Source organism: Vipera berus (assembly GCF_964194415.1).
Source record: "Vipera berus genome assembly, chromosome: 2".
NCBI classification, from domain to species: Eukaryota; Metazoa; Chordata; class Lepidosauria; order Squamata; family Viperidae; genus Vipera; species Vipera berus.
In genome coordinates, this window is record NC_138203.1 from 31,621,715 (window position 1) to 31,643,253 (window position 21,539).

Below are 21,539 nucleotides of genomic sequence, written 5' to 3' on the forward strand. Positions count from 1 at the left end.
TCTTCAAAAACAAACATTTTTGGAAACCTAGAAAAAAATTAAATTTGATCAGATTACATTTAAAAGTAAATAAAATAGTTAAAGATGACTACCTTCTAGTTATATATTTAATTATTTTATCCTCTCCCATAAATATAACTGGGTCACAACATTTGGAGAAAGATTTAAACTTTTGTTTTTAATGCACCTAGGAAATCTCAATGGATCATGCCTAAGTTTATTTCAAACTGTTCTTCCTTCAATAATAAATTCCACTGGCTTTTGTTAAGCAATGTGAGAACATTCTAACTATTTAATATATCTTTCAAAAATCCTCATCAATAACAGAGGATTCTGGTCATTGTCCTTCAATGTGAATCATCAGATTTCAGCCAAAGTTAAGCTTTTTCACTTGACTTTAGAAGTCTTCCTCCACTTGGAAGGTATGTCTACCTCTACAGAATACAGTCCTCCAAAAAGCACCTTTTGTTTGAAGGAATACCAGGTTAAAAATGAAGAGCTAGGCTAGGGGAAGAAATGAGGACTTGTAATTGCCCTTCAACTTCATCAGCAGCAGACTGAGTAGACTCATAAATTATTTGATCTTGCCCACTAAGAGGAAACATATTAGATTTCAAGTTATGTTATAGTACTTTAGAGCACAAACAAATCTCTACCTGTTTTTGCCATTCATTCTTTTCTCTTTTTTCCCATACGTTTCCTCTTTTTAGGTAATGTCTGGGAGAAGCAGTGAGAAGTTTTCCAGCAGACTTAAGATTCTATATAATTTTTGGCACTGAAAATATCTGTTTTCTTAAGTGGCCTTTTAGAAAATATGGAACTGATTTTTTTGAACCCTATTGGGTTTTGTCCCTCTTTTTATTTCTGCTTTATACTTCTTTATTATTTTATCTCTTTGACTTTCATTGTTTTGTAGTTCTAGCTAAGTGAGGTCTTATTACTTTCTTTGTTTTGTTTTTTTAATAACATAGGCAGAGTATGATTTTGAATAAACAAATCAATTTGGGATAAGCAGTATTCTTTACATTTATCCAGAAGAAGATCACATCGTGATTAACAAGAGTTTTCCTTAGTTAATAAATAATTATTTTTCTAACACTGCTCTTTACACAGCATATTCACATGGGATTAAGTCCCATTAAGTCAGCTTTTACATAGGATGTGCCCTTTCACATCCTGTGTAATAACACAAATCTTTTAATTTTTTTCTTAGCAATAATCTAAACATACTACTTGGAATAAAAAAACACATTTATACTAATGGCATTCAAATGAGAGATCTGTGATCTTTAAAATATAATTTTGTTAATGTTGGTGGCTATTAACAAAAGAGAGGAAGATGCAGAGATTGACCAAAGACAAACAAGTGTGTATGTCTAGCTCAAAGTGTCAAACTGTGACAAACTGTGGCAACCCATGCCCAAGGAACAGAGTTCAACAAAACAATGGAAATGATTATTTACGGTTTTTATTTAAAGATAATTCTTTTTAAAAACTAATGTAAGAGAAAAGCTAAGGGAGTATCAAAATCTGGATTCGAAAAAGAGATTTCTGTAACAACACAGTTTGAATCCCCCTTTCCCAAGGTGTACTACTTTAAAACAGCATCTTTGGCACTGGTGATGTTTAAATTAGAATTTTTCCACATTTCGGCAGAACAGAGAGAAGCAAGGGAAATTATTTAGAAGGGTGTTTTTTTTTGAGGATCCTGTAGCTGTCATGTATTGTCCATCAAACTGCCTGCTCAGCAGGACCTCAGGAGCCCACTTTGACAAAAAGTCTGGGACCTACTCTGGCTCATACTTCTCTCTTCTAAAGTGCAGCTGCAGCAAAGAGGGGCAAAAAACGAAAACTTTTTTTTCCCCGACTACCCCGCTTCCTCAAGTCTTCCAGAGAGACCACACCGTACCTTGAGGGACGAGCTCAGCGCGAAAAGCGGGAGAAAAGTGCAGCAGAGTATGCAGCAGGAGAAGGCAAGGGCCCGTCCACTGACTCCTCATCCCGCCCACAGCCCGCTTGCCGGCTCAGTTGCTTCGCTCTTCTCGAGGCTCCGCTAGTCTCTGCCTGCACACGTGCGCGGAATGGGGAGGCGAAACGACCTTTTCCCCCTTAAGAAAGAGACGGAGGGAGGAAGCTACCTGAGGCCAGGCCCCTCCTTCCGCGAACGGCGGCAGCCTCTCCGGGCAAGAACTGGAGAATCGATTTAGCAAAAGGGGCGATCGAAAGGGACCGAGGCTGGGCTCCAGTGGCCAAATCGTGCGCTTCCGCCGCCAACTACTGGAGGAATTTCCAGGCGGGATCTGGAAGCTCGAGCTCCGGATCATCAATGCGTGCGAGTCAAATGAGGAATGAAAACTGCCCCTAATTTTACCATGTGTTATTGTAAAGCTGCCAGAGCGGTGGTGATAACTTTACCTTGATATTGTTGCTGGTTTTAAATCTCAATTAAAACATGAAGCCAATCAGCTGTTGTCCCAACTGGACATTCTCCTCATATGATGGGCTTTGATTCCTATTTCTGAAAGGCATATGCATCTGGAAGATGGGACTAGGATGAAGGGATAGATTTCGTAAACAACATAGAGTACACAAAAAGCAGTTTTTTATGATTTGTAATTTATGAGGATGTTTAGTGCAGATTTTGAACAATCCACTTTGTGAAATGGAACTTTAATTCTTTATGGTGCAATCCTATGCAAATATAGGATTGCACATATTCTGGAGTACGTCTCATTGAATTCAACAGGACTGTTTCTTAAATAAGCAGAGGATTTGGCATTAGATTTATTTTTAATTCTTGTTGGAAATTATTTTGTGTTTATGTGTGAGCTTTGTTATTAAATAATCAGCTCAGCACTCTGAGTGATGTGTCTGTGTGCGTTGAGGTCTATTATTTCTGTCTGAAAATGCAATTAGAAATCCATCACTGTCTTTTGTCACCTGACAATAACATTCAGCATTCATAGAAAGCATCCATGTAGTTTTCATAAAATACTAACAGCTAATTTTTGTCCACAAATCATTTCCTTTTTAATGTTTAATAGTGAGACTGAGAGCAGGATGCCATACGATAAGCAGCAGGTTTCAAAAGTTATCCAATAATTATGGCTTTGTAAGAGCTTTTTGAAGTTCAAAATTAATGAATATGTGTGGCCCATAGCTCTGAGAAGCTATTTCCTCATTTAGTGGGATCATTAGCCACATTATCAGAGCAACAGTATCAATATTTTAGGAAAGGTTTCTAATTGAGTTAATGTATAGGTAAGCAAGTGTTATCTGCTAGAACAGGGGTCCCCAACTCCAGGTCCATGGACCGGCACCAGTCCGCGGCATGCCAGAAATTGGTCTTTGCAAACAAGTGAAGCCCCATCCGCAGGATGCAGGCAGCACGCAAAACCATGCCCCTTCTGGTCCACGAAAAAACCTCTCTCCATGGAACTGGTCCCTGTGCCCTAAAGGTTGGGGGCCTCTGTGCTAGAAAATGCTACATGCTATATTCATTCTTTGCCTGTTCAGAATTCCAGCCAATCATTTCCTACAATGAGTATAATTCCATTCTCATCACCTACTTTTTTCTTGTATTTTTCTCCAAGCTATCATTCTAAATTTTGGAGCTGAGCACAGTGCTTTGGTTTTTTGAGGGTTGGAGGGGTGGTGGTTTGCCCCTTTGGCTGATCTCAAATCCACTAAAATTAGCCAATTTAGAATTTGGATAGGAGACCATCAGAAAATCCAGGGTACACTTAGATTTAAGGAAAAGAAGAAGACAATGATTTAAAAGGAATCCATAATGTAATATTGTACAAAGTTATTAGTATTTTATATCTATTTATAAATGTATATTTATGCTGTCATAATTATGATATAAAGGAAACAAAACAAATGTCAGTTTATACATCGAGTTAAACTTGTGTTAACATCTTGAAATATGAAATTCCACATTTGTGTAAATTTGCATTTTATGTCATTTTAATAACTTTTAGATATTCCTGTTACTAATAAGAGGGTTATCTGTTTCAAAATGATTTCAAAGAGTGTTTTAGATGTTGGATAACTACAAGCATAGCATTATTTCCAATTAATTTACCTAACTTGACTACTTTTTAGGGTTTTGCTTGATCCCACAAAAAAAACACAGTGCCCCTACTTTAAGAGTCACATGAACTATAAAGAGTGAGTTTCTTAAAGCAGAGAAATCTGTTTAAAAAAGGAATTTATGGCAGTGATGCTGTGCTGGGCTACTTTAATGCTGGGCTACTTTAATTTATGGCAGAGCTGCTGTCCTTATGTGAAGTCTAAAGCACTTATTTCATCTGGTTTTAGAAGTGTGCACAACCCTAATGTCTACTATTTAATTTAACAAAGCTAAATTCTTGACACTTTAATCTGTTAAATTATGAAACTGCCAAAACTGAAGACAGATTGCTATTACTTATTAGCATGAGGAACTTATTTAAATTCATGCACATTTGTACACATTCCATTACTTCAATGAAAATTCCAAAAATACTTTGGTTACGACTGTTTGAAGTTACAATGGCACTGAAAAAAATGACTTATGACCTCTTTTCACACTTAGGACAGTTGCAGCATCCCCATGGTCATATAATCAAATCTCTTTTCTAACAAAGTTTCAAAAGCACTTTTAGTCCCCTAATTTCAAAGTTATATATCTATATTGATTCCAAATTAATCTTGTAATTTTCTCTGTTTTCCCCCAAGCAATTAGTTTGCCGCTTTTCTTTTCCTGAGGGAATGGGGCAGACACTCCCCTTCCCTCTCTCATTGGTGAGGATTCTTTGTTTTGGGTGGTTTTTTCCAGGAAAAAGTTTTAAAGTCATAAAGAGAAAATAAAGTCTCACCCAGTTCCATCCACATTGCTCAAAAGTTACTCGTTAGTACTTATTTTCTTTGGTTGTCAGCAGCTTCTTTCTCCTGCCAGTTTGGAGGGCTTCCTTGGATCAAAATAAAGGGCCACCACCCCACTACGATCAACAAGGGTCCCCTCCTTCTTTGTCGCCTCTCTGGGGTGATTTTTGACCCTTTTTAGGGTCCCCAGCGGGGCAAAATCGAGCGTGGAAGACAGAGCCCTGTCTTCCTGCGTCTGTCATGCCGTGACCCCTAACCAGAAGCCTAGAGCAGAGTTTTTCAACTCCTCAGAACTTGATGGAGATTCCTCAAGGGACTATGGACAAAAAAAAATCCCACTAAATGTATCACTCAAGCAGCTGATTTTCTATCACTATATGCTGGCTGGGAAATTCTAGGAACTGAAGTTCACCCATCTTAAAGTTGCTAAGGTTGAGAATCACTGAAGTAGAGCTTTACCTCTTGACTAAAAAAGTAATAGATTCCACAGCCTGAAAACATTTATTTATTTAAATAAACATAAATAAATAAACATTTAAAAATCTGCACTAGACAAATAGTCTTGACTAGATACTGGGACAAGAAAATGTTTATTGTATTTTAAATCTTTAGTTTCTGCATATGAGCTAAAGTATGAGTTTCAACTCAATCTTTACAATGTTTCTTTCCCTTCTGTTTATATAAACACACATTTCTATGTACATCTTAGGCACATAGAAAATTGATCTGGTTGTGCTGGTTTTATTTAAGAAAATGTCAGTGCTATGAGACATGAATAATTGATTAAGACAAGTTCTAAAATTGATTCCTAGAATACAACAAAAGAACCTTTATCTTTTCTTAAAAATGGTTCTGAGAAAAATAGGCATGTTATTCTCAAATTGCTTATTCTGGATCATATCCTGAGGAGCTTAATTTAATCTGTATGAATGTAAGAAGATACAGATCATTGTGACTTCCTGCTTATGGACTATTGTTGAAGTCATGGCATCTGAAACTGCTTCCTGCTGAATCAGACCATTGCTTCAGCCCAGGGCAGGTGTGGGCAATTCAGGGCTCTCCAGTTAATTTAATGCATTCCTTGGCCTAATTTCCATCCCACCACCCACTCCCACCTCCCACCCCCACCAAGTTTAGGCTTTTGGTAAGAGCTACTTGGCTCTTTACTGGAGGAGGGATGTCAGAAAGAGCAAAAAAGTAAGCAGTGGAAGTAAGATACTTTGGGTTTTGCCTCTATTCACTTCTTGTTGTAGACTCACCCTTTTCAGGTCCTGCCTAGATAGATGAGAATTGTAGGGAAAAGTTTGTAAGTGAGCTAATTGTAAACCCCCAACATTTTCAGGATTCGATTTCTGCATTACAGTTAAATTTTGTTTAACTTTATTCAATGTGTGCCAAAATACATGGTCTGGGACCCAACATACAAAACTCTACGATTTTTCTGTAACTATTATGTGTTCAATAGTCATGTGAATAAGCTCCAAATTTTTGATTCGGAAGAATGGTATTATTACTTTGGCTTTTGTTTTTAAATGATATCACTTAGAACTGTTTAGACAATTAGTAACCTAGGATAGGGAGGACCAGAGATCTTTTCAAGAAAATTGGAGAGATGAAAGGAACGTTTCATGCAAAAATGGGCATGATAAAGGACCAAAATGGCAGGGACCTAACAGAGGCAGAAGAGATTAAGAAGAGGTGGCAAAATTACACAGAAGAACTATACAAGAATGAGCTTAACGTCCCTGATAATCACAATGAGGTGGTCACTGACCTCGAGCCAGACATCCTAGAATGTGAAGTGAAGTGGGCCTTAGAAAAGCTGAGCAACAACAAAGCTAGTGGAGGTGACAGTATTCCAGCTGAGCTATTCAAAATCTTAAAAGACGATGCAGTAAAAGTGCTACACTCAATTTGCCAGCAAATTTGGAAAACTCAACAGTGGCCACAGGATTGGAAAAGATCAGTTTACATTCCAATTCCAAAGAAAGGCAGTGCCAAAGAATGTTCAAACTATCGCACCATTGCACTCATTTCTCATGCTAGTAAAGTTATGCTTAAAATTCTACAAGCTAGACTCCAGCACTATGTGGATCGAGAACTACCAGAAGTACAGGCAGGATTTCGAAGAGGCAGAGGAACTAGAGATCAAATTGCTAACATACGCTGGATCATGGAGAAAGCTAGAGAGTTCCAGAAAAACATCTACTTCTGCTTCATTGACTATGCTAAAGCCTTTGATTGTGTGGATCATAACAAACTCTGGCAAGTCCTTAAAGAGATGGGCATACCAGACCATCTTATTTGTCTCTTGAGAAATCTATATGCGGGTCAAGAAGCAACAGTGAGAACTGGACACGGAACCACTGATTGGTTCAAAATTGGGAAAGGAGTCCGGCAAGGCTGTATACTGTCGCCTTGCCTATTTAACTTATATGCAGAGCACATCATGAGAAAGGCAGGGCTAGATGAATCAAAAGTTGGAATTAAGATTGCCGGAAGAAACATCAACAACCTAAGATATGCAGATGATACCACTCTAATGGCAGAAAGTGAAGAAGAACTAAAGAGCCTCTTGTTGCAGGTGAAGAAGGAGAGTGCAAAACTTGGATTGAAACTAAACATTAAGAAAACCAAGATCATGGCATCCGGCCCTCTCAACTCCTGGCAAATAGATGGGGAAGAAATGGAGGTAGTGACAGATTTTATTTTCCTGGGCTCCAAGATCACTGCAGATGGGGACTGTAGCCAAGAAATTAAAAGACGCTTGCTCCTGGGGAGGAAAGCCATGGCAAATCTAGACAGCACACTAAAAAGCAGAGACATCACCCTGCCAACAAAAGTGCGTATAGTCAAGGCTATGGTCTTCCCAGTTGCAATGTATGGCAGTGAAAGTTGGACCATCAGAAAGGCTGAGCGCCAAAGAATTGAGGCCTTTGAACTATGGTGCTGGAGAAGACTCCTGCGAGTCCCTTGGACTGCAAGGCAATCAAACCGGTCAGTCCTAGAGGAGATCAACCCTGACTGCTCTTTAGAAGGCCAGATCCTGAAGCTAAAACTCAAATACTTTGGCCACTTAATGAGAAGGAAGGACTCACTGGAGAAGAGCCTAATGCTGGGAAAGATTGAGGGCAATAGAAGAAGGGGACGACAGAGAATGAGGTGGCTGGATGGAGTCACTGAAGCAGTATGTGTGAGCCTAGATGGACTCCAGAAGATGGTAGAGGACAGGAAGGCCTGGAGGAACATTGTCCATAGGGTCGCGATGGGTCGGACACGACTTCGCAACTAACAACAACAAACCTAGGATCTAGGAATTACACCAAATACAGAAGTACCGTATATACTTGAGTATAAGCCGAATTTTTCAGCCCACTTTTTGGGCTGAAAAATTCCACTTCGGCTTATACTCCAGTCAACAAAAAAACTTACCGAGGACTTGTGCGCGGCCGAGGCTTTGGTGCTTCCGGGATCGCGCGCACCTCTCCCAAGCCACCACAGTCCGAGACCTGCAGGTCTCCGTTCCTCCGCGCCCTGCCTGCCTGCTTCTTTCAGCTGTCTGCCCATCAGCTGTCCATAGGGATGCTGCAAAGCTCTCCTTCTCTAGGCCTTGGACTCCCTCCTGGCTGAAGAGTAGATGAACCAAGCCAGCAAGGAGACAAAATGTTTCTGCAGCTGTTTTTCCTCTGAAGGTTTTTTTTGTTTTTTTTTTTAAAGTAATCTCCGAAGGTTATGCCAGAAAATGGAGGACGCTGGGTCTTTGCAAGCTTTAGCTGTCCGCCTGGCTGCCTGAAGGCCGCCCTTTTCAGGCAGTCTGACAGACAGCTAAAACTTGCAAAGACCCAGCGTCCTCCATTTTCTGGCACAACTTTTAGGGATTTATTATTATTATTCCTACTACTACTATTACTACTACTACTACTTCAGGAGTAAAAAGTTGCAGAAAAAAATTCTCTCCTTACTAGCTTAGTTCCTCTACTCTTCCATCTGGAGCCAAGGTAAGATTTTAAAAAGGGATATTGGTTGGAAGGCAGAGGGAGAGTTTAGTTTTAGCATCTAAAAAAAGGGGGGGGGGGAAATCAGCGAGTACATCCCAACCAGCTTTTTATGTTTTTGTTATTGAAGAAATATGGGGGAGGGGGAGGGGTTCTGGGGTGGGTTGGGGAGGGGATAATATTGTAACTTCAATAAAAATTTTCAATAAAAAAAAAAGAAATATGGCTTTCTGGGGGAAGGTGGGGAGGGCGTTAAGGAAGGAAAGGGTTTTTGGAAGCTCGTCCTGAAGCTGCCTTTTGTGCAAGGGGCCTTTTCTCAAAGCCTAGAGAGGCAGCTTTGTTGCCTCCCCGTAGACAGCTGATGGGCGAACACCAAAAGCTCCAAAAGGCTAGGGAACTAGTCCCAGAACACCTTGGTAGGAGGAAGGGCAGAGGCAGAATTGGGAAAGAGGTAAGACAGAGTTTTCCTTCCCAGATGTTTCTCTTTGGCAAGACAGCCAGCTGTGCTGAAGCCCAGTATCTGGGGGTGGGGGAGACCTGAGGCAGGCGGGCTGGTGCTTGCATTAGGCCTCCCAGGATCCCAGAGGCTTGCAGAGCGCGGATCCAGCCTCCGAGGCATGCAGAACGGCGGATCGGCTTATACTCGAGTCAACAACTTTTCCCAGTTTTTGGGGGTGAAATTGGGGGTCTCGGCTTATACTCGAGTCGGCTTATACTCAAGTATATACGGTAATTGAGTTTCTATGCCATTATAGTTATAGAGTTACCATTATGGTAACCTGAAAATCCTTGTGTCCAGAAGAGTACCACTCACAAAATTTCACTGGAGTTGCCAGAATTTACTTTTGAGGGAAGAAAATAGGAAAAAAGTTGTGCAAGCCATAATAAGGATAATTTAATACTAAATTAAATAAATTTAAATAACTTTTCTCCAAAGATGGAAAATCCATTTGCATCCCTACTTATTTATCATCTGCCTACTCATTGCATTTCTTACTTCTCAAAAATCTTGAATGAAGCCTCCGGCCATAAAAACATTTCTCACTGTTAATCTCTAGCAAACATGAGGAGCTTGCAATCTCCAGATAAGCTAAAGTAATCCAGTAATCCCAGCCACCCAGGGCAACAATGACAGAGATTGAGAGTGCTATGTCACCCCTATCTGGAGTGCCAGATCTATAGCTTATCTCCCTATTTCTTCTAGTAATACTAATAAATGTATATGCCAATAGAAGAGAATATACTTAGCTCACAGCTGAACTGTGAAGCCTTTGGTCCTGAGATAAAATGGATGGTTGGGTCTCTCTATCTATCTATCTATCTATCTATCTATCTATCTATCTATCTATCTATCTATCTATCTATCTATCGCTCGTTAATGTGCTAGAATCAAGAAGAACCCAAATTTAACTTCACCTTCAAACATGGAAGCTAATTGGAGGACTTTGAACCAAATGCTTTTTCTCATTTCCCTTGACTCATTCATTGTAGTGGGCAAAGAATGCTCTGTGTATTGCTTTGACTTCCTGAAGGAAAGGCAAGTTACACATCTAGTAAACCGATCAATTCTTACATCAAACTTGTTGTTAAAGTAACACATTAAAAAGACATTGAAAAAGAGAAAATAGAGATTGATAGCTTCTTGGGCATTAGTGATGACAAATTATTAATGGATGTTTGACAAAAAGGAAAATAGCAAATGGGAGAACAAAGGGTAAATGAAAGCAGAGTCTTATGCAGGCATAAAACAATAATGTAATTAAAAGAGCAAGCTAACATATCCAGCTGACTTTAAAATAATTTATTCCTAAATAAAGGAGCATAGGTTTACCTACTAAAAGGTAGAATTTGTATCTGAAATACCAAGGAGGTAAGTCAAAAAGAATTATATAGAAAGGTGATATTAGGAATAAAGATTCACAAATCCTCTGTTTTAGGTGCCCTACTTTGTGGTAATAGTGTAAGGTTGGACTATCAGAGGGACATTTTACTGTCTTCACAAAAGTATTTTGTTGCCTTGTTTACATCTTTGTATAATTCATATGTTTATTTGAAAGAATGGTTACTATGTAAATACTCAGGGCTTTTTTGTCATAGAACGCTCAGAATGGAGTTCCGGCACCTTTTTTGGATGGAACCTTGTAGGGTAGGCAAGGCGGGTTGTATGACATGTGAGTTCTGGCACCTTTTTCTTTTACAAAAAAAGCATTGTAAATACTGTATATATAACCTTATTTACCAATTAATTTAACCAGATACACAATACAGAGATGTTACCATTGATGCCTTGTTAACTGTTCTTATAAGATCTAGTTTCTGCCTTAGCAAATAATCACATACTTCACAATCCAATCCAATCCAATGGACATATTCTTTCACTTTGTTTTAATTCCCTTCACTAGAAGTTTCTCACTTATATCTTCAGATGCACCCTGCAAAATGATCCACAAAATATATGCAAAAGTTAACTTGTAATTTTTAAACATGTGCACATTTAATTCACCAGAAATGTGGAAAACAGCCAAATGGTTTTGCATATTCTTTACTTGCTTTACTAGAGATTGTGAATTTCTGTATCCATGGTGGAAAAAGTATAAACTAAAAAATAGCTCCAGGAACAGAGGGTTTACTGAAACCACAAAATATTTTAAGTCATTCTGCATAGACTGTAAACTTTCCATAAAACTTTAACAATTAGTAACACTGCTCAACAGGATAACTTGCAAAGAATACTGTATGTGTGCCTTAGAATAGTTATTTTTCTTGCATCCCCAGGTGTACCAGATATTTTCCCCAAGGTCTTCTTTTAAAGTTGCAGAACGTTTTCTTTGAAGGACTGCTTTTTAAAAACAATAGATCTTGAAAACTTTACATGTTCATATAGTATACTACAGAACTTTTGACTATGGTATTCTAAAATTTGGGGTGAATACATCATCCTCATTCTAATGTGCTTTTGGCTTAGTTGTACAATCCAGGATATTATAGTTTATAATATGTGAAACCAAGTGTTTTTTCAACAACCCATGTTTAAACACTGAACATTTAAAACAATAATGGCTTAAAGATCAAGATATAATCTGGAAATTTTGAAAACCCAAGTTCATTTTCCTTCAGTTACAAAGCCATAAGCCTTGTGATGATCACTCTATGTAAAAAATTCCACAGATAAAATTGGGAGATAGGAAGAGACAGGTGGAGATATGTTTAAGAACTGCACTGACACTGGGAAGAACTAGGGTCTTATTCATCCCAATATGAGAAGCTCAGTGAACCAACCATTATCTCATAAAGGTAAAGGTTCCCCCACACATGCATGCTAGTCGTTTCCAACTCTAGGGGCCGATGCTCATCTCCATTTCAAAGCCGAAGAGCCAGCGCTTGTCCGAGGATGTCTCCGTGGTCATGTGGCCAGCATGACTAGATGCCAAAGGCGCACGGAACGCTGTTACCTTCCCACCGTAGTGGTCCCTATTTTTCTACTTGCATTTTTACGTGCTTTCGAACTGCTAGGTTGGCAGAAGCTGGGACAAGTAACAGGCGCTCACTCTGTTACGCGGCACTTGGGATTCAACCTGCCAAACTGCCAACCTTCTGATCGACAAGCTCAGCGTCCTAACCCACTGAGCCACCACGTCCCTTATTATCTCATAGTCTAATCCAATATTTCTCAAGGCTGGTTGGGGAATTATGGGAGTGGAAGTCCATTCATCTTAAAGCCTAAACATTTAACCTATCTGAGGATAAAATTGAAAGAGGAAACAATATATTAACTTCAATGTCTGGAAGAAAGGCAGGATATAAACCTAATAGTCACCTATTTATCTTAGCCTTCTTGGGGGGCATAAATTAATAAAAACAATCACATTCTTTAAAGCCAAATAAGATTTGCAATAAAAGATTCTGTTTCAGCGACATGCTGTAAAGCAGAGGTCTTCAAACTCTTTTATGACTCATGGACCCTTTTATGACTCATGGACTTCAACTCCCAGAATTTCTCAGCCAGGCATGCTGGCTGAGGAATTCTGGGAGTTGAAGTCCATGAGTCATAAAAGGGCCGAGTTTGAAGACCTCTGCTGTAAAGTCAACATTTTTTTAGAGGATAAAGAAACATCTGTAGTCCTGTTTCTTGTGAGGAAGCTGTAAGTGGTCAGTGAATAAATTAATTCAGTGGGGGTTTGTGTGTTTTTTTAGAAAACCCTCTCAATATTTTGCTGAGCGTTGTTGAATTGTATCTTCAAGAAAGCTTCCTCCTTAACTGTAGAAAATTGAAGCTGGGAATGTTTACACATAACCGAGATGGCCTTAGCTATGTTGGTAGAAGTCTTCATCATGGTTCAGTCCAAGCTGGGAATAAACATGGCAACTGCTTTAGGAAGAAGGTTGTAGTTTATTGAAGAGGAGAGCCAGACAGGAAGATGGCTCTGGCAGAAAAGAGAGTGAACACTTGTAGGGAGTGGGTTTTTATACCCTCTAGAGCCTTTTGTTTAGAATTGTTAACCTGGGTCTGAGTGTGCCTTTCTGGTATTCTGATGGTGATGGGTTAATCCTATTATGTCCCAAAGGTCATATCCTGCTTCCCTCAGGCTGATGACTCTTAAGAGTTTGGGTGAGGTATGTAGATTTTAGATGTCTTTGTCTTCTTAATCTAGCTTCAACCTTCCTGGATTTACATCTGCATTTATACAGAGCTGATTTCTGCTTGGGGGAAGGAGACTTGGGACTATTAAGAAAAACTGGGCATGTTTTTGTGCCTCTTTTAAGATCCTTTGAGGAAATATATTTTTCTACTCTTTTAATATTTCCTTCTCTTGGGGGCTGACTTCCCACAGCTGGAAGTGTGTTGCCAATCTGCACGCTACAAAGGTGAGCCCTATTGTTTTGCACGTGAAATATGAATTTGTCGAAAATGAAGCTCCTGAAAGGTAAGTGAAAGCCTTTCGCACAGCAATCTCAACAGCGCCAATAGTTCGCTCTTGGACCCAGACTTAAGAACTGCAAGACTAGCTTTCCCCACCAAGTACTTGTCACGTTTGTTGAATATCTCATCATTCCCCGAAAGGAGTTGCTGGCTGGGGAGAAGGTAAAGTGAAAGCCAGCGTATTTCATTGCTATCTAATTTTGGAGAGCCAAGAAATCAGGTGATATGGCAGCGAAAGCTTCAAAACGCGACCTCACTGCTCCTATTTGTGGTCGCCCATATTTTGCACCCCAGAATTTAACGAGGAACAGCAGGTTGGGAAAGGCGCCTGTCTCTTTAGAACGGCTGATGGGGAGATCGCGCGCGCGCGCTCAAGCTGTTGAATCGGGCACGCGCCTCATTCGTCCCCGAGACCAACGGTCATACGCGCGAGAGGCAGCCTCAGCGCCCAGCCTACGGGGAGGCGAAGACAACTCACGGGGCGGGGCTTTGCGAGGCCAAAGGTGAACGGTGTCAACATGGCGTCTTCAATGGAGCTGAGTTGCTGGGGCGGTGACTGGGGGTTGCCGTCCGTGCACGCCGAGTGCCTCGTTGTCATGGTAACGGGGGGACTGGCAAGGTCACGCGAGCGAAAGCCTCTTGTGGCGAGGAGAAACGAAAACTGACGCTGGAAGGCGAAACGGGAGGGTTGTCCGGTTCTGGCTACTGCAAGAGCCGGCCCAGCGGGCACGGTGGCCGTCCCTGGAGTAGAACTGGAGAAACGAACTTCAGCATTTCCAGGGCCGTTGTTGGGCTGGCTTCCCCAGAAAGGTTGCAACGAGTCTGTATAAATGGGGCATCAGTTCTGGAGGGAAATAAAACTGGATTAAGTATTGCGGCCGTTAGCTTTCGCGGTCTGTAGCTTAGTGCATTACAGGGACGTGCTATAATATCTCCCAGATTAAGTAATTAGGAATTGCCTTTAATGCCGGTCTTAATTTAATCCGACCATTATGCTTGACAATGATGATGGATGCTACAGTTCAACACATTTGGAAAGCATGGCCTTGAAAAAAATGGCGTAATCTCATACTTGCAGCATATATTGACTGAGTTATTATGTCTGTGCTTTCCATCTTCAGAAGGCAAACTTCCTCTGACCTCATTTCCACAATATTTTAATTTATTGTTTCCATTTTTATATGTAATCATTGCATTGTTTTTCTGGTCTCTGAAAATATAACAGAATAACAGAGTTGAAGGGACTTGGAGATCTTCTAATCCAATTCCCTGCTCAAGCAGGAGACCCTATACCAGAGGTTCCCAACCTTTTGGGTACCAAAAAACCAAAAGGTTTTTCCACGCACCAGAGAGTGCATGGTTTTGTGTGCTGTCTGCATCCCATGCATGGTGCTTCGCTTACTTGTGCAGACTGATTGCTGGCATGCCACGGCCCAGTACCAGTCCACAGACCGGGGGTTGGGAAACCCTGCCCTATACCATTTCAGAAAAATGGCTGCCCAATCTCTTCTTAAAAGCTACCAGTGATGGAGTACCTACAGCTTCTGAAGGCAAGCTGTTCCACTGGTTAATTGTTCTGTCAGAAAATTTCTCTTTAGTTCTAGGTTGGTTCTCTCCTTGTCTTGCCTTCTGATGCTTTGGAAAATAGGATGACCCCATCTTCTCTGTGGCAGCCCCTCAAATATGTCTCAAATATATCTCAAATATATCTACTCAAATATACCTCTGGACACATCACAGAAGCTCCACAGGGATTACTGTTGACTAAAACCGCCTCTCCCAAAATTGTGCCCTTCAAATACTTGCACTACAACTCTTACTATGCTGTAAAACTCTGAGCTTTCTGAATGAGATTAATAAGATTTGAAAAAGTAATGTATTCAAAGACATTGGATTGAGGAAAGTTGTGTTTTATTTGGAAGTCTGGACTTCTTTCAGGACTGATTCAGAGGCTTTAGGATAGCAAAATAATAATTTGGAAAAGTATGTCAACATTTGTGATTCCTATATTGTTTGTCTTAAGATAAACTAGCTTCATATGTGGAAAAATTAAACATGGACATTTTCCATTTCCAAATCTGTATTTGCAATCAGGAAGTGAAATTCTATCTATCTGTTCGTCTGTCCGTCCATCCATCCATTATTATTTTTATAAATACTTCTAGGCAATGAATATACCTAATAGTGCTTTCTCCTCCTTTCCCCACAACAACAACCCTGTGAGATGAGTTGGCTGACAGAGAATGAGTGACTGGACCAGTCACCTAGCCAGCTTTCATGCCTAAGGTGAAACTAGAAGTCATAGTCTCCTGGTTTCTAGAGCAGTACCTTAATCACTAGACCAAACTGGATTCAATTTTGGGTGTGAAGTGGATTTGTTTTTCTAAATATTGGTAAATGTATTTAAAAAGCAACTCTTTAAATTTAGCTCTCTTCTAGTGGACAATTAATTTCCCACTAAAATTCACAGAATTAATTGATAATTTCCTATTGGTTATTTTAGCCTTGATGCTTACTATGGCAACAGCATAGTAAGCATGAACCTTATAGAAGTAGCTGCGGTTTTCCAAGCTGTCATTTTCACTTTCAAAAAATTTCTGAATGGTACATTATTGAATTGTGTTTTTTTAAACTTTTATTACAGACATATGCCAGGTTTTCAGGCGCACCATTGAAAATCAGTGTAATAGATAATGAATGGAAAGCACAAAGAGGTATTACCTGAATATTTTAAAAGTGTAATGGCACATTTATGTCAGACTTGGGCATTTTATGGCCTATGCACTACACCTGGCCCTTTGACTATCTGTGTCTGGCCCATGGCAGTGGTGGGTGGGGGAGGCAACAAGGGGTAGGTAGTGGTAGGGACTGGCAGGGAGGTGCCGATGGCGCCAGCCCTCCACAACTGTACCATGCAGCCCCCTGGGAAAATTAATTGCCCACTTCTGTTTCAAGTAGTGATTGTATATACTGTATATACTTAGAACTGTCTAAATAAGAAATTGGTTTGACTTGGCTTATAGTCCAGTCTTGAAATACAAAACAAACAGTGGATAGACTCAAAATAAAGTTTGTTTTATACCTGCGCTATGTTGCAAGATAAGTGCCACAAAATATTGAACAAATTGCTTTGATGTGGTTCTGTTTTTTAAAATAGTGGTCCCCAACCTTTCTGGCACCAGGAATGGATTTTAGAAGAAAAATTGACTTCCACAGACCCAGGGGGAGGATGATTTTGTGCGCAACATAGATCCCACACATGCACAGATGGAGCTTTGCTCACTTGCCTGCTGCTGGCACGGCCCAATTCCTAACAGCCATGGGGACCCTTGGTTTAAAACAATTGTACTATACAAGCTATGTGTGAATCATATAAAAGGAATTAGGTAGGATAATAGGTTGTCAACATTTAGAGCTATGATATATATCTAGTAACAGAATCAAGACCCATCTCATCTGATATGCTGATATAGTATCACAACTACAAAATGTAAGCATTATTACAAAGACATTACTTGTCTAAAGATTAAATGACAAGATAGATTACTATCTGATACAACTCAAACTCTAGATACTGAACTAATTGGTATCTGATATAATAAAACTTTAGGGTCTGTTGAGTTATCAATGCAGTTCTATTTGTATGATCTTATCTGATTTAATCTTTTTTAGGGAGTATACCATTATTATTATCAGATGATATTGTTATTTCTGAGCCAGCAAAAATATTAAACTTTTTAAGAAAACAGGTAAGTTTTATATTTAATATTACCCATTTCAGTATGTTTAAAGACTAAGGACGATATACTCTAGGCTTGTTTTATATTTGTTAGTACTGTATATAGTTTTGTCACAGGAATACTGGAGGAACTGGTGCCATTTAATTTAATTTCTATATTAAATGGACAGTATCAGTAGTAAACTATTTGTACTTTCTCTGACATGGTTATATCAGGTTTGGACTACTACAAACTAGCTGTATTGGTATAATAGAGAAGTGGAATTTTTGAAACTGAAGATATAGCACATCCATTAGTTAGTGTTGATACCAGCTACATAGTACAGATCCTTTTGCTTTGGTGATTGTAGGATATAGGATTGCAGTGTCACTGTCTTTGTTCTTTGTATTGCTATCTGCTTAAATTAAGAAGTAATCTTAATTTTTTTTGAGTGAGGGGGTTATTCCTTTACCTCTTAAGGGGGCCCTGCTTCACTTCCTTCTCAAGAAGCCATTGCTGGATCCCTTCCTACTGGGATGGTGGGATACTTTCATCCAGTATCTAACTTTCCTTTTTTGCAGAAGGTGATTGAGAAGGTAGTTGCATAACAGATTCAGAGGACATTGGACGAAATAAATTATCTGGATCTCTTTCAAGCACCTTTCAGGCCTGAAATGGCATTGGTCATGTTTTCCTATGTTCTGTGGTGAGGGTGGATGGGGTTGTACTTGAGCTCTCTGCAGCCTTCAGCACCATTGGCCAAGGTATTCTTCTATCTTGGCTTAGAGGGATACACAGTGTTGTGCTGGTTCTCCTCCTCCTTCAGAGTCAATTCCAGTTGGTGGTGATTTGGGAGGAGAGATCCTGCCTTCAGCCTTTACCATGTGAGGTGCTGCAGAGTTCGGTGCTTTCTTCTCTCCTGTTCAACATCTACATGAAGCTGTGTGAATGAACTTATTCCTCACCCTGATATATCATTGGTACACTGATGATACCCAATCATATATCTCTGTCTCTAAGAAATTAAGTGCCACTATAAACCTCATCCCAGTGCCCAGTGAGGGACTAGATGGGGAACAACAGCTTCTGCTGAACCCTGGGTGCTGGATGGGGTCGCACTTCTCAGTTAGACCCATTGTGTAATTTGGAGGTCTTCTGAATACATAACTCTTGCTCAAGTAGCAAATGGCAGTTGCGGCTAGAAGGGCCTTTACACAGCTGCATGTTGTGTACCAGTTGCACCCATTCTTAGATTGGGAGTCTCTGCTCATGTCCTAATCGCCTCCGGATTGGATTTCTGTAATGGGGCTGTTCTTGAAGAGTATTCAGAAGCTTCAGCTAGTGCAGAATGCAGTGGCATTGGCAGTTATCTCCTTCTACAACAGCACACCTCTGCTCCAGGAATTGCATTGGGTTGCTTCTAGGTCCAATTCAAGGTATTTTTTGTTCCATATAGCACCAACCTTGTGAACACTCAACTTTCCTCTTTCCATTATGTATTCAAAATGGACAGTGATTAATATATGTATATATGTATGTATGTATATACGATGTGTATATGTTATGTCTGTGTATGGTTAGATATATACTTTCTTTTGAGAGCAGGCAACAGGATTTTATTTTTAATGTGGGCCAGTTTTTTTTTTAACTTGGCTCGAGATGTTTCAGAAAATGTGTTCTTTTTCAAGGGCACTCCTGGAACGTACATGAACAAATTGACAGAGTCAGTTCTTGGATATTCTAGAAGTGTATTTGAAAAAGAACACGTTTTCTGAAATGCATCAGGGCAAATAAAAACCATGTTTTATTGGCACTTAGAATTCCTCCTCTTTTTTTGTTTAACTCTTCTTCTAACAGAAACTGCTTACAAAAGAGCCGGAGGAGAGTGAGTTATCTTGCTCAAATCACAGGTTTCTGCTTAAAGTAAAATTCATGAATGGTGAAGCAGTTAAGAATGGCTGCAACTTGATTTATAGTATAGCATCTGGTCAGCAGAGAGAATTATATTTTGTTCTCCTGGGGAACAACTCTGAAACTGTATGTTGGTATGCACATTCACTGTAGAGCTGAATTGTATTTCCTAAATCCATAATTTCATCAGAATGTTCTGATGTAATACAATTTGAAATATTTTGAACGTTCTATCATAGAACAATAGAAACTAGAAATCAACTGCTTTCTTCCTTTTTTAGTTACAGACTCATGCAAATAATAGGTTATCCTGTTATATACTGTAGTATATGCCATATATTATGCCAAGAGCATAACCTTATAAAAGATATACTTCAAAGGTTCTCATTAAGCAACACTTAAACATACCTTTTACAGGCTATCTAGACAGCCCTAGAACTGGACCACTGAAGAACTAAAAAGGATAGAATCTCTTCAGCATAGTTCATAAATAATGCAACAGCAAAAATATACTTTTCTGCTTGTGACATTGAGGATTCCAAGACTCAGAGGGAAGATTTTACATTTATTTTTGTTGAGAAAATGTATATCAAACCAGTGCCATTAAGAATTCTGGGCAATCTATAAGTAAAACAATAAAAAACATAATTAGGATCCATTTTGAAAAGAACCAATTAATAAAAATATATGAAAGTTAAATAATTTGATAACAGGTAGATCTCAACGTGTGACCACAATTGGGACTGGAATCTCTGTTGTGGAACAAAGTGGTCATTAAGCAATCAATCTGTTCATTAAGTGGATGGAGTGAAAGAATTGCCATGGAGCTAAATCCTCTTGGGAGGTAGTTCTTTGAGAGCAAAAGGCCTGCCTGTTGGAGGGTTTTAAGTCTACACTGGGCTGAAATTCTCCTGGCAAGAAGCCCTTTTGCTCTGGAGTGTTTCTGCAGTCCACCAAAAGATTTCAGCTCCCCTTTGTGTATGGAGGGGAAATTCTTGTGAGGCTGCAGAAACAGAGCTGAATCCTGAAGATTTCAGCTCTGTTCCTGTAGTCTGCTAAAGGGTTTCCCCTCCCTTTCATGCAAAGAAGGGAAATCCTTCATGAGGCTGCAGGAGTAGAGCCGAAATCTTTAGGATTTCAGCTTTCATCCTGCAGCCCGCTAAAGGGTTTCTCCTCCCCTCTATGCAGACGTAACTGTGCAGGGCAGTATGGCATTTATGATGGCTGGAAGTGCTTCATAGACCATAAGGCACATTTCCCAAGGCTATTGTAATTTTAAATGGTTGTTAAATATGTTGAGGACTATCTGACAAAATATAATTTAACCTTCTTCCTTAACTGTAGTTGAAAGCAAGCTTGTTTCAGCTCCAGTAATTTATTGGATTCCTTTCACTACAATGGAGCCCACTACCAGAAAGAATTGATTTGTTTATTGATAACAAATGTCTCCATAATGAGACTTGCTGAAGAGGCCTCACTCATGTTTTAAGAAGTAGGAAGAACTGAATGAGAGTAGATGATTCTGTTAGTTGCTTGGATCTGACAACCTATCTTTAAAATTCAGCAGACAGTGTAACATTGTTTCATGCATTTAATAGTTTGAAAAGAGAGCAGCATAGCAACATAATTTAGGATGCATATGCACAGTATACACTTAGATGTTTTATAACCTGCCTGAAAGATAAAACACATAAAGACTCCATAGGAACAATAGCATTATGTTGCAACCCATGCAGTTTTAACTTCCTCAAAGCAAAAAACAAAAACAAAACCCTAAACACAACAGTTATCAGCAGAGAGCATTCATGTTTAACTGATTCTCTCTCAGCCCATGTCAGTTTCCCAAGACTAAGAAAGACCCAGAGTGATTCTTCTAAGTAGATTTCTGTATTGTTCCACACCTATAGACAAAATCTTGCCAAACTGAAGCAGGCTACTACCTACATAAAGATATACTATTAGGGAGGAGCCATTTTTATCCTCTCACACAAATTATCTGAACTCAGTTGTCTCTTACTTCTCTGTAATACACTCCCTCCCTCCCAGATTATATCCCATCATATCTCACCTCTTCATTTAGCTCTATCCAGTGGTAATAGGGACAAAACCTTCTATTTTCCAATG

General features: G+C 39.6%; 2 protein-coding genes across 4 annotated transcripts in view; one reads left to right on the forward strand and one right to left on the reverse strand.

Annotated features, from left to right (window-relative positions):
* Window positions 1-2,501, reverse strand: part of THBS4 (thrombospondin 4) — a 50,940-nt gene extending 48,439 nt beyond the window's left edge. For both annotated transcript variants that reach the window (XR_014025674.1, XM_081321671.1), the window contains exon 1: window positions 1,910-2,501. Coding sequence is in view for 1 of the 2 variants with exons in the window: in XM_081321671.1 (XP_081177797.1) it covers window positions 1,910-2,000 (91 nt within the window). In the remaining variant the exon portion in view is untranslated. The remainder of the gene's footprint in view (window positions 1-1,909) is intronic.
* Window positions 2,502-14,286: 11,785 nt separating this feature from the next.
* MTX3 (metaxin 3) overlaps window positions 14,287-21,539 on the forward strand; it is a 35,394-nt gene continuing 28,141 nt past the window's right edge. For both annotated transcript variants that reach the window (XR_014025681.1, XM_081321733.1), the window contains exons 1-3: window positions 14,287-14,384; window positions 16,430-16,499; window positions 17,458-17,534. Coding sequence is in view for 1 of the 2 variants with exons in the window: in XM_081321733.1 (XP_081177859.1) it covers window positions 14,304-14,384; window positions 16,430-16,499; window positions 17,458-17,534 (228 nt within the window). In the remaining variant the exon portion in view is untranslated. The remainder of the gene's footprint in view (window positions 14,385-16,429; window positions 16,500-17,457; window positions 17,535-21,539) is intronic.